Raw genomic sequence first — 12,732 nt, forward strand, 5'->3', positions numbered from 1 at the left:
CTACATCTATATATTTCCAACTCATTAATATATTCAATATGAATTATGACTAGCATAAAAACCTACATGTGTAAGATTGAGATATATGAATTAAATAAAACTTTGTATCCATCCTGTAATAATAGTGAAAGGCACGTGTTCTGTCTTTTGCAGGCCTTGATATGGAATTCACAGGTTTGTATTCTGACAGGCAGCCTAGGTAAGCTTGTTGAAATAAATATATTTTCTAGTGATGTCCCCATAGAAGTTAGGAACATGATGAACAACATGGAAATCCTTCATATCTTTCTTTTCCCCAGTCTGTTTGATTTACCTGCTGAGTGGTATCGGAAAGCCAGACAGAGTGTTCAGCGGTTTACAGTGAATCAACTTGGTGAGCTCTTCTAGTTTCCAAAAGATAGCTTTTATGATAGCTTAAAATGTCGCAGTCAAAATTTAGAAATATTATCTGAAACAAAATCCCTTTCAAGGTCACCTTAATTTCTCAAAACTTTTTTTTGTTTTTATCCTAAAAGAATACATATTATATACATTTCCTCTTTCTCAAATGTATTAAAGAAACTCAGAGGAAAATTTTGCTATCTACAGTATAAGAGTGTATGAATGAGCAAGCAATTCCTGTGAAGGCTCATGGTAGACAAACCAACCCCACATCCACCCAAGATGTTGATTCACAAATCTCTTACATATAAGACCAACACATTTGCTCCCAAATAGAACATACCTGATGATATATACCAGTGATGGCGAACCTTTTAGAGACCAAGTGCCCAAATCGCAACCCAAAACCCACTTATTTTTCGCAAGGTGCCAGGGTCACATCAGCATTGTGGTGCCCTTGGGGGTGGCAGATAGGCACCTCTGAGTGCCACTCTGGCACGCAAAACCTGGGGACACAAAAATGGGCAACCATGCTGCAAGGCACAAAAACGGTTGCTGACCACGCCACGGGGTGCAGATACAAGGGTGCTGCACCACACAAGAACGGGGCAGGGCTAGTGAGTATCATGCAGGCACTAGCGCTGCCCCATTTGCAGTGCGTGCGTGCTCGCAGACCCGTGCGCGCATGCACGCATGTAAAACGCTTCCCCCTCCCTTTTCTTCCAGTCCACCAATGGACAATGGTTGGTGACCTCTGCTTTATCATCTCCACCTGAGTTTGCTAGTCAGACTCTTCACCTCCTTTGTGCTGGACGGGGCTCCTGCTCTGGGTGGCAGTGGCGGCCTAATGGACCTGCTGCTGGCAGTGGTGGCGCACGTGCCAACAGAGGGCTCTGAGTGCCACCTCTGGCACGCGTGCCATAGGTTTGCCACCAGTGATACATACAAAGGGGACTGATCCACAACCCATCCCTGAAGATGCTAGTTAACATAGAAGTTGGAAAAACAAAAACAAAGGAGACCCTGTGATCAGCATATTGCTGCACATGCAACTGCATTTTTTCTTCTTTTAGGTTTGTCCATATTTTGCAAGGGGATGTCAAATGAGTAAGTAAATTGTTTTATTGTCAATTATATTTACCTGATGATAACTTTCGGATCTTCCCTGCCAGTTATTAGCCTTAATTATTTTGGTTAATTTTTGTAGGTATATTGTGCATTCATATAACTTCTTCCTATTCCCTGCCACATTTGGCCAAATGGATTCTGAGTTCTCCTGCAAAGCATCTAGTATTCAGTTCCTGTCTCATTATGGCTTTGACTATAACAAGGTATATTTTATGTTATTTAATAGAGTAGAAAGAAGTTTAAGTAGGAAAGAAACTAGATTTGGATTTTGCCCTTAAAATGCTATTGAAATGCAGTATAATAAAATATATTTTCAACATTTAATTTCCACTTGAATGATATAGATCAGACATGTCAAACTCGCGATGTCACGGGACGTCGTGCAATGTATCAGGACGGTTTTGCCATTGCTGGCAATGGGGTGGGTGCGGCTTCCGGATGACGTGTCTGGCCCATGGGCTGGGAGTTTGACACCCCTGATATAGATAGTTAATTTTTATCACTGTCAGTATCTGAGGGCTCCTTGAATTGCTTCATTCTTTATGTGAGGTCAGAGCAGGGCTCCTGTTTCAGGAGCAAGAAGATCCAGCATTTGATCAAGACTCCTCAGTAGGATTTGTAACTGGCCAGTTTCCCAGAAAGATGTCTGGAAGTTGAGTTATGGCAACTGGACTTCTTTTTTGGTTTGAAGTATTTCACTGCTTATCCAAGTAACTTCTTCAAATTGAAGAAGCTATTTGGATAAGCAGTGAAACCTTTCAAACTAAAAAAGAAAAGTCCATTTGTCATGAAACTACCTAAATGACTGAGAATCTTCATCAACATTTTTCCCCAAAAGACCATGGTGAATGTAGGGTAGAGGTTAGTAAGGAATGGAAAGGTTAGCATGGTAGGTAAAAGATTTTAAGGATTCTAAGTCTACTAATTGTCTATCATTCTAAGTAGAATAATTTAGACCAGCCTTTTTGATTGGTATATGTATATACAATTTTATGCTGTTATGATCTATTGTGAAAATGGTTTCTTCCTCCACACTTTTTGTCAATCCACAGCTTGCAACACTTTAATTTATCAGATTACTTGACCCTAGGATGAATTGTGCTTATCAACACAGTATAAGTGGTTGATAAAGAGTTCATTTTTTGTTTTTTTAATCTTGAATTTTTAATGAATACCTTATGATTTAATACATGAATATGTCCACGTAGTTATTAGAAGCCAAACTAAGAGAACCTTTACTTTTGTTGACTTACCCTGGTACATGATTTTCTTTTAAGTCAGGAGAAAACAATCTTGATGCCTGAATTCCATACTATGTATTGCTATTTATTTGCCTTTAGTTTCTTAAAGATGGAATCCCTTATATGAATGAAACACAAGAGAAGAAACTTCAGCATCTGTTATCTGGTAATTGGATGGTCCAAAGGTAAACCTCTTCCACACTATGGTTTCTATACTAATGTTGGGTTTTTTTCTCCTGTGCTTCTTTATGCACTTAAGTAATTGGAGTGACAGGATTCTGTTCTTAGAACAGTGGCTGTCAACCAATGGCACTTTACAAGAACCGAAATTCAGAAATAGTCTAAGTGAGACTTAGGTTAAGTCATTTAAAATCTTTAAAATGTGAATGATTAACATGAGGCCTCTAAACATACAGAAATCCTTCTTTGAAAAAGTTTTGTTTATATTGTATGAGATGCAGGTTATTTGGTAGAATTATTGGTGGGCCTTAGGATAAATTAAAAAGCAATTCCCTAATAAATAAAAGACCCATGGCCTTAATTTCAGACACTGCCTCCTCACAGTCTTCTTTAATTGTCTTCCATTCTTCCCGAATTTTTGTCTTTGTTCCTTCTCACATGTCTATAGCCATTTTGCTTCTCTAGTCTTGTGAGCTGTTATCCTTTATGTAACTTCAAATTCACAGCATCTATTCTTCTCATCTTCAGTATATGTTTTATGCTGCATTAGGCAGCTCACTACTCATACATTTCCTACTCCTTATCTGCTCCGTCCTCCTTTTTGTTACAATTTTGCTAGAGGTGGATTCAGTCTTCTCCATGGCAGATACATAGCATTTTTATTAATTGTTTACTTCAAGAAAAGTAATTAGGCTACTAATAAAGATTGTGAAGCATTTGTGAAGGCATTTTGTTGTATGAACATTGGTATCTATTACCATTCCATCTGACCACTAAATGTATGGCCATTATAGGGCATAATTTGTTATTTGTTTGGCTTCTAGAAAGCATCTTACTGAGAAGCTGGGCCTTTCTAGGGGTTTATGGTTGATAAATAGAGTTAATTTTCTGAGAAGCTGAAGGTACTGGAAAGGCTGAGTTGGAGAATAGTATCATTTAATTTTCTTACTCTGTTTACTGTAGTTTTGATAAAGACAAAGTGAAAAAAGTGATTGATCAAGTAACTTGTTGGATATCCTCAGCAGAAGAGGAAGATTCTGTGGTTCTGCAGGATGTATATGGTATGAATTAATTAAGATCCTTTCATTTTTTAAAGTTCTTTATTGGTGCCTTGAAAATCTTTTTTATATTGTTCTTTTAGGGAGCAGTATTCAATTTATTATTAAAAAGTTTTTATTTTCCATTTATTCATACAAAATACAATTCAATTAAAATAAATTCCTAACCATTGGTACCGCCTGCCCATTCCCCCCAGGCCGCGTCCATCCTCTCTAATCCTTCCCTACTTCCCTCCTCTTTCTCTCCTCCCCTCCTACTCTCTTCCCCTCCCCTTCTCTAACCATCCTACTTCCTCCCTACTCCTTCCTCCCCTCTCATCCATCTCACACACATGAACACAGCATAGGGGAAATGCCCAAGCATTTACCATGACTATATTATCATTACCCACCCACTCACCCACCCACCCACCCTCAACCCTCCCCCCCTCGCTTCCCAGAGCAGAGTACAGGGTTATTAATAAGAAAGTTAACAATAATAAAAAAAGAAAAGAAAAAAAAAGAAAAAAAACATCATACTTAACCTTTAACTCCCCTTAAATTAAGTCATATAAACAAATCTCTACAACAGTTACTATAAAATTTACTCATAAAATAAATGAAACTTTATAGTCCCATATTTTTTCTGAATATAATCTATCCATCTTCTCCATACAATAATATATCTTTCTTGTGTAAGATCCTTCAAATAAGCAGAAATTTTTGCCATTTCTGCAAAGTTAGAAACTTTAAATATCCATTCTTCTAAAGTAGGCAACGAGTCCTTCTTCCAATACGAGCCTACTAATGACCTTGCTGCAGTTAATAAATTCAACATTAAAGTAGTTTCTTTGTCATTTAACTCCACAAGATACCCAGTAGGAATAATTGAGGGGTGAACTTTATCTTCCTTTTAAAAATCTTTTGAATGTTCCACCAAATCATAATCCAAAAAGCCTTTACCTTTTTACAATTCCACCAAACGTGAAAATATGTCGCATCCATATTATCACATCTCCAACATTTGGGTTGTAAATTTGGATACATACAAGATAATTTTCCAAAAAAAATACTTAGAGATGCCAAAAACAACCATTCCAATCATAAGGAAATAAAAAGAGAAAGGGAAAGGAAAGAAAGAAAAACACCAAAAAGCCTGCCGGTCAGCATTCTAACTTCCAGAAAAAAAAACACCGAGGAGTTTGCCGATCGCCATTTTACTTTCCCTTTCAACAAAGAAAGAAAAATAAAAAGAGAGAATAAAAATAGAAACAAGTCTTAAAACTTAAAATCCAAATAAGTCAAAGAAAGCAAAAACTAAATCCTCTACTCAGCTCTGTCCGTTTATAAAAAAAAAAACTCACCAGTTCTCTTTAAGCACGGAGGTGTTTGCAGCGGCTCGTTTTGTCCCTGAGGACAAAAACAGCTGGGAAGCGGAGACAAGTCTGAACTCCGTGGGAGCACTCCTTTCACCCCCCCCAAAAAACTTGGGGGGTGCAAAAGAGGCTCTACCACTATTCAGACACTCTCTACCCCCCCCCTTTGCCCGGGAGGGGGATTTTGAACCGCTGAACAGCTGATGTCTGCTGTTCATAGCGGTTCTTACACTTACCCAGGAGGACGGCTACAAAGTAGCCGCCATCACGCGCGCAAAATCCACCGGAATTTTTTCTATTTAATTATTTTTTTTTCTTCTCCCTTTTTTTTTTTCCTTTGAACTCCCTTCTTTTTATTGTAATGACCCTTTTTTGAAGGACTTTTTTCTGTTTAATTTTTTGCAATTTTTAAGAAGGAGTAAAACTTTTTTTTAATTCTTTTTCTCTTCCTTTTTTTCCCTTTTTTCTTTTTATTATAATGACCTTCTTTGGAGGGAGTTATGATTTTTGAAGGAATTTTTATAATTTTTTAAGAAGGACTAAAGGTTTTTCTTTAAGATGGCTCCAAAGCGTCCAGGGATTTCTACAGTTTCTAAATCAACAGTTTCACCCTCTTCTGGGGGTCAGCTAATAACTATGAAGGATTTGCAAGACATGATGGGAGATGTTATAATTCAAATTAGGGCAGAAATGAAAAAGATTTTAGAGGAAAACAATAAGATCTTGAGACAAGATTTTGTTTTGGCTTTAGAAGGTGTTGCTTCTGTTCTTGAAAAGGTGAACTCCCATGTGGAAGAGGTAGCTGAAAAAGTGGACATAATGGAGGGGAAAATTGAAAGTATGGAAAAAGAAATGGAAAATGAGATTCTTATGCTTCAATATGGACAAATGGAATATGCCTTAAGAATTAGAGGCCTGGGAGAGTCTTTGCAAGGAGATCTGAAGGAGATGGTTGCAAAGGACTTTGCATTGATTTTGAATAAAGAAAAAGAGGGAATACTTAGTGAAATTGAAAAATTATTTAGGGTTAACTCTGTGGTGGCAGCACAGAAGAATCTGCCAAGAGATGTGGTAATTTACTTTGGTAAAAGATCTTTACGCAATGAAATTGTGCAAGCCTATTATAAGAAGAGATTTCAAATTGCTTCACAAGATGTTATAATTTTTAAAGAGATCCCATCTAAAATTTTAAGAAGAAGAAAGGAGTTTGCTTTTCTAGCAAATGAACTTAAAAAGAGAAAAATTTTATTCAGATGGGATGTTCCGACTGGAATGGTGGTGAATTACCTGGGGACATGTTATAGACTTAATACTGTTTCTCAAGCAAAAGATTTTTATACTTCGGTCCTGGGGGTATGTGCATCGCCATCTATTAAGTTTAAAGCTTTGGAAGAAAAGAATGTAGAATCACAGTTTGAAGAGCCTATATTTATGAAAACTGGAGAATCTTTGTGTGAGAGGCCTCAACAAGTCCAGGTTGAGGAGCAGAAGACAACTTGTGCAGTACATAATTCCAAAGAAAAGCAGCAACAGAAGAAGGTTAAGGAAGTTTCATACTCAGTGGTTTCTGAATCTCTGGGAGATGTTAGACCTACAAAGTCTTTGGAGCAATCTTTAAGGGTGGAATTGCTGCCTGAAATGGAAATTGGGAAATCTCAGTTTGAGGGGCATCAACAAGAGAGGAACGGGCAGAGGATAACTTGTACAACTTACAATTGTAAAGACCAATACAAGGAGGAATTCAAGGAACCCTTATTGGCTTCGGAGTCGATGGGAGATTCAGGAATTTTGGAGCAGTCTCCTAAGGCAGAACTTGCAGCATTTCTTACGAGTTTGATACAAGAATGGAGAAGGGAAATGGAAGAATGGAAGAATGGAGAATGGAAAAAACTGGAATGTGAATAATTAATAATACTAATATAATTGAGACTGATAAGGATGCAGTTTCTTACGGATGGAATTTGTTATTGGTGAAGATTGAAATGTTTAATGTGTTTATTAATTTTGTTGTTTTAAGTTTTGAACCTTTAATGATAATATTGTTTAAATTTGTGTTTTGAAGGGATTATAATTTGCTTATTTTAGTGAGGGGATTCTAATGTTTTAAATTTTAAGTAATGTTTAAATTTGTGTTTTGAAGGGAGTATAACTTGTTCAAGTTTTAAGTATGCTTAAATTTGGTTTTTAAATATTATTAATATTTTTAAGAGAAAATAATTTGTTTAATTAAATGTTTAGATTTGTTTAGGAAAGAAAGTAATGTTTAAATTTGTGGTTTTGGAGGGAGTTTATATAGAGTGATGATTGTATTTAGATTTGTTTAGGATTTAAAAGTGTTTCTAGTTTTTAAATATTATTATTAATATTTTTAAGAGAAAATAATTTGTTTAATTAAATGTGCTTAGATTTGTTTAGGACTTATAGGTTTTTTAAGTTTTTTTCTTTTTGGATAGGAGAGAAGATTATGAAGATTGAAGGAAATATGTACTTACTTTAAGTTCTTTAAGAGTATTTAGCTTTAATGGTATAACAAAGATTTGTATGTTTATTTTTTCGTTTTAGGATAAATAAAGAGGGAGAAATTAGATTTTATACTATAGATATAGATATTCAAAGAAAGTAATGTTTAAATTTGTGTTTTTGGAGGGAGCTTATATAGAATGATGATTGTATTTAAATTTGTTTAGGTTTTAAAAGTGTTTTAAGTTTTTTTTTTAATTAAGCCTGTACTCAGCTCTGGGAAGTCCAGGGGAGGGTTTGGGAGGTTGGGAAGGGGGGGGGTGAGGTAGGGGGGGGGTATGGGAAGGGGATTTGTTTTTGTAAAATGTAAAAATTTTCAATTTAAAAAAAAAAAAAAGATAATTTTTTAGGATCTAAATGCCATCTGTAAAACATTTTATAAAAATTTTCCTTCAAATTTTACACAAATTTTGTGTAAATTTAACATTTCTAATCCAAATTGTCTCCCATAAGTCCAATGGGATTGGATCCTGGATATTCTGAGCCCATTTAATCATACAGTATTTAACCAATTCTGTTTCAGAGTCTAATTCTATTAAAGCATTGTAAATTCTTTTTATATGGGCCTGACTCTGATCTTTAATCTGAATAACCAGATTTCCATCTTCTAGTGTTATTCCTTCTTTCTTATCTACAGTCCACCTGTCCACTATTTGTAAATATTGAAACCATGACTGTAGAATATTTTCTTGCCTTAATACATCTAGAGATTTTAAATGCCAATCCGAACCTGACCAAGTTAATAATTCTTTATACGAAATTTTATCAAAGTTCATCCCCTTAGAAATCCCCTCAATTGCATGTCTAGGAATCCCCCAGATAGGTATTTTATAGTTTAACCTATAATAATACTTTTTCCAAACTCGAAGTAAGGCACTCCTCAAAATATGTGATTTGAAAGCCCGGTCCACTTTCTTATTAAAAATTAAATATGCATGCCAACCATACATTAAATCCCACCCTTCAAGAACAAGAATATCCTTATTTGTTAAATTAAGCCAATCACTTGTCCAAGTTAAGGTGGCTGTATCATAGTATAATTTCAAGTTAGATGTATTCAATTTAAAGGGGATAATTATAGTTTCAAACCATTTGAACGATATGTAATAAAGACTTTTGCAGATTGATTTGCTTTATGGTATCCCTTGCAAAGATAATCTTCTTATAACTTAACTCCCCAATCAAATTCAAATTTATCATTATAATTCTTGATAGCATCTTTATCGTTCTTCTTCCACCACCTGTCTTTCAGCAACTGTCTCAGCTGGCTTCCTATCCCAACTTTAGACTGTGAGACAAATGTATTTCAGAGATAAAAATTAAAAAGTTTTTAATTTATTAATTTATTTTTATTAATTTATTAGTATTTTATATTAATATAAATTAATTTAATTTATATCTGCAAAGCCACTTTGTGGCCATAGAGCATGCAAATGGGCTAAAGGATTCAGTCCTTCCCCCACACAGCCCATTAGGAATTAAACCATAAGAGAGAAACAAAATCTAACTTTATTTTTTAAAAGGAAGGAAAGATAAAATGTAAACATAATTTAAAGTTAAATATTTTTTTAAAAAAATAGAAATTTAGGAAAACAAAAAAACATCCCTAACAGAAATAGAATATTATGGGTAGACCACAAGTTGATTCTGGTCTAGAATAAGCAAAGAGAATATTGCAGTTCCCAAGGATACTCTACAGCAAACAATTTGGTCTCGGGACCTCTTTGCATTCTTAAAAATGATTGAGGAGCCCAGAGAGCTTTGGTTTATTTGCATTAGATCTATCAATATTTATTGTGTTAGAAATTAAACCTGAGAATTTTAAATTATTTATTTACTTATTTGACTTTGCAGACCACCTGAAAGGTCTTGAAAGGATCTGATCCCCAGACCACACTTTGAGAAGTACTAGCCTGGAGAAAGCAAGGATTTATTTTGGACATGCCTTCAGAATGCATAAATATAGGAATTATTTTAAGCGGTACAGAGAAGTAAAAAATATTCAGACTTTAGCACAACACAGGAATATAAGCCAAGAATGTGGTATAGATTCCTGGCTAAAATGTATTAACCATTTCTACAGAAGCAAAATCCCTTTTTATCTTGAATTCTTTTTTTGCTTTCAAATTTGAAATAGGCTGGGGGGGGGGGGAATGGTAAATTCTCTCTTCCTTCCCAGCCTTGATTCAGAGACTTTTCTGATATTTTGTCCATTTCTCTTTCAAACTCAAAAAATTTTTTTTTTCTCCAGGTGGGTGGTGGTGGGTGATTGTCTTAATGTGCATGACAGAATTTTTCTCTTTCAGGGGTGTGCATATTGGTAGCGTGGTATGAGAGACTCTACTACAGGGAGCTATAGCTATTAATATGTGTGTAATATGACTTGATAGGTAGATAAAAATGTCAACTCTAAACATTTGGCTAGCTATGCAACCAACCATAAGAATTACAAAGCACAACGACCTGCAAATAGAAGTAGAGCAACTATGGCAAAAGAAAGCAAAAATATTCAATAGTAATTGGCACCTTGGGTGCAATCTCAAAACATCTGGAGCACCACTTTAGCACCATTGGCATTGACAAAATCGCCATCAGTCAATTGTGAAAGGCAACTTTACTTGGAACAGCTTACAAATGTATCTTGATGATACCTTTAACACCTTCAAACAACAACATTGGCCTATCCCAGGGCCTTGGGAAGGACTCAATGGGGTGAATAAAAATGCCAGATCCAGTCTAAACATTTGGTTGATTGTGCGACCAATCATAATAATATACTGAAAAAAGGATAAGAAAATTTGTATGAATCTCATTTCTATTGATATGAGTCTTTATTATATTCTTATTTGTGTTTCTCATGTTCTGTTAACATTTTTCTTTGGTGTTTTCTCATCTCTCAGTTGTATGACTGCGATCCGTTTCTCACTAAAATGTTTTAATGCAAGGCTGAAAAACCTTTTTAGTCATAGAAAAACATGTCGTAATTATACTATTTTCAACTTTCCATTATGCTATTTATACTTTTTCTTACAGGCTTTCAAGTGATTGAACTACAGCTCATTCTAAGAAAAGCTTTTCCAGATATTTGGACTATTCCTTTGGAAGATGAAAAAGTGAGTTTAATATTGTAGGGTATTAAGGTAAGATTGATATATGTATTAATATCCTCAAAATCAATCTGTTCCTGCCATTGAACAGGTTTCCATGTTTGCAACATTGAGATTTCTGACCAATGTTTAGTTGGGATTATACAAAAGTAATTGTTAAATTAGGCTTGAAGTATCACTGGGCACAGAACAAAATTGGTTTGTGACATAGCCCTGGAAATTACGTAAATTACTTCTCTATTAGCTATTAGAGTTACATTTAGATTCTGCCTAATTGTTAAGGAACAATAAGGAAATGTCCACTTACGAATAATTCTAGAAATTGTATTAGGAGTGGGTTTTTTTAAATAACAAATGTTATTATGGAATGTTAAATGAATAAGTGTTTATGGAAAATGAAGTGAAAATACTGAATATTGAAACAATCGACTATTTGAAATATACAAGAATAATAAAGGAAGTGATTGTCTTAAGAGAAAATTTGCAGTATAATTTTATAAAGAGTTTTTGGGACCCATGTCACTGGACAAATGGAACTTGATTTAACCCTGATACCAACTAGCATGAAATGAAAACAGATAAGTAGAACAGGGAAAGAAAAGGATTGAAGAAGAGTAGAAAGTAATGGAATTTGCCATGGAGGTATTGTTTTCACATAACAGACAAATGTGTGTTTTCAAAATTAAAAAGGCTGAGTGTATTAAACATTTACCCAGGCAGATGTAATGAAAGAATGAGTTACTGATAACTGCTGTCCTTATTTCTTAGTTGATGGTGAAAAAGATGAATCCACAATACCGCTGGGTCCTGGAAAATACTGCTTTTGATCCATGTCAAAGAGAACAAATTCTTTTTTCCGCAAGGGGCTTCACCAATATTTTTCAGACACTTGTGAGAGCTAAGAAGGTAAAGCCCAGTTTTCTGTTAGAAAGTTCATTCATGATATAAACCTGAGCTACAGAATATTTATTATTTATTTGTCGCCTATCTCGCCCTGGGGATACTCTAGATGGCTTACAACAATAAAAAGGAAGAAATGAAATGAGTGACAACAAAACAGAAATAATAGAACAATAAAATAAACAATGAAAAAGAAAACAGTGAGAATACGTCCATATATAACCAAAAAAGATGGACATCTGGGGAGCAGAGAGCAAGGGGGGAGGAAGGTGGAGTCTGCCATTAATCCAGCAGCTACCTACAGCCTGGAACTCCCCCATTGGGTTTCCAGGCCACCTGGCAGAGCCAGGCTCTTGTGGAAGGACAGGAGGGTGGGATCAGAACTTACCCTAGAACCGTGGTGCCAGAGGCGGCACTCAGAGTCCTCTCTGTGGGCATGCTCGCCATCGCCCCGGTCCTAGGCCTTCAGCTGGGTTTTATAAAATCGTTTCGCTTTAGGCCTCTGCCACCATGTGCAAAAAAATTTTTTTTCAATCCATCAATTTCAACTTCTCGTGGGGAAAAAAAAAGATCTCGCAAAGTTGGAATTGATTGATTGAACTTTTTAATCCCACCCAGTCTGCCGTTACCACCGCAGCCACACCCACCCAATGGGCCACACCCACCTCGCACCAAACGATACGTAAGTGGGTTTTGGGTTGCAATTTGGGCACTCGGTCTATAAAAGGTTCACCATCACTGCCCTAGAAGGTAGGATGTTCCAAAGGGTGGGTCCCCTGGCAGAGAAGGCTGTTCTTCTGGATCCTGATAGTCGGAGTTCTTTGACTGATGGGATCCATAGTAGGCCTTCTCTGCCGGCATG

At 35.8% G+C, this 12,732-nt stretch overlaps 1 protein-coding gene across 8 annotated transcripts in view; it reads left to right on the forward strand.

Moving 5' to 3' along the window:
- The window catches only part of PNLDC1 (PARN like, ribonuclease domain containing 1), a 31,867-nt gene that overhangs the window by 2,069 nt on the left and 17,066 nt on the right, over positions 1-12,732 (forward strand). For 5 of the 8 annotated variants that reach the window (XM_039358327.1, XM_039358324.1, XM_039358326.1 and 2 more), the window contains exons 2-9: positions 154-199; positions 300-373; positions 1,455-1,488; positions 1,589-1,712; positions 2,850-2,935; positions 3,894-3,991; positions 10,897-10,976; positions 11,739-11,876. In XM_039358327.1, the coding sequence (XP_039214261.1) occupies positions 162-199; positions 300-373; positions 1,455-1,488; positions 1,589-1,712; positions 2,850-2,935; positions 3,894-3,991; positions 10,897-10,976; positions 11,739-11,876 (672 nt within the window). In that variant the 5' untranslated portion in view covers positions 154-161. The remainder of the gene's footprint in view (positions 1-153; positions 200-299; positions 374-1,454; positions 1,489-1,588; positions 1,713-2,849; positions 2,936-3,893; positions 3,992-10,896; positions 10,977-11,738; positions 11,877-12,732) is intronic. The other 3 variants (XM_039358331.1, XM_039358329.1, XM_039358330.1) reach the window with 1 other exon arrangement.

Source organism: Crotalus tigris, unplaced genomic scaffold (genome assembly GCF_016545835.1).
Source record: "Crotalus tigris isolate CLP2741 ecotype Arizona unplaced genomic scaffold, ASM1654583v1 scf7180000019007.31208882:3723066, whole genome shotgun sequence".
Lineage (NCBI taxonomy): Eukaryota > Metazoa > Chordata > Lepidosauria > Squamata > Viperidae > Crotalus > Crotalus tigris.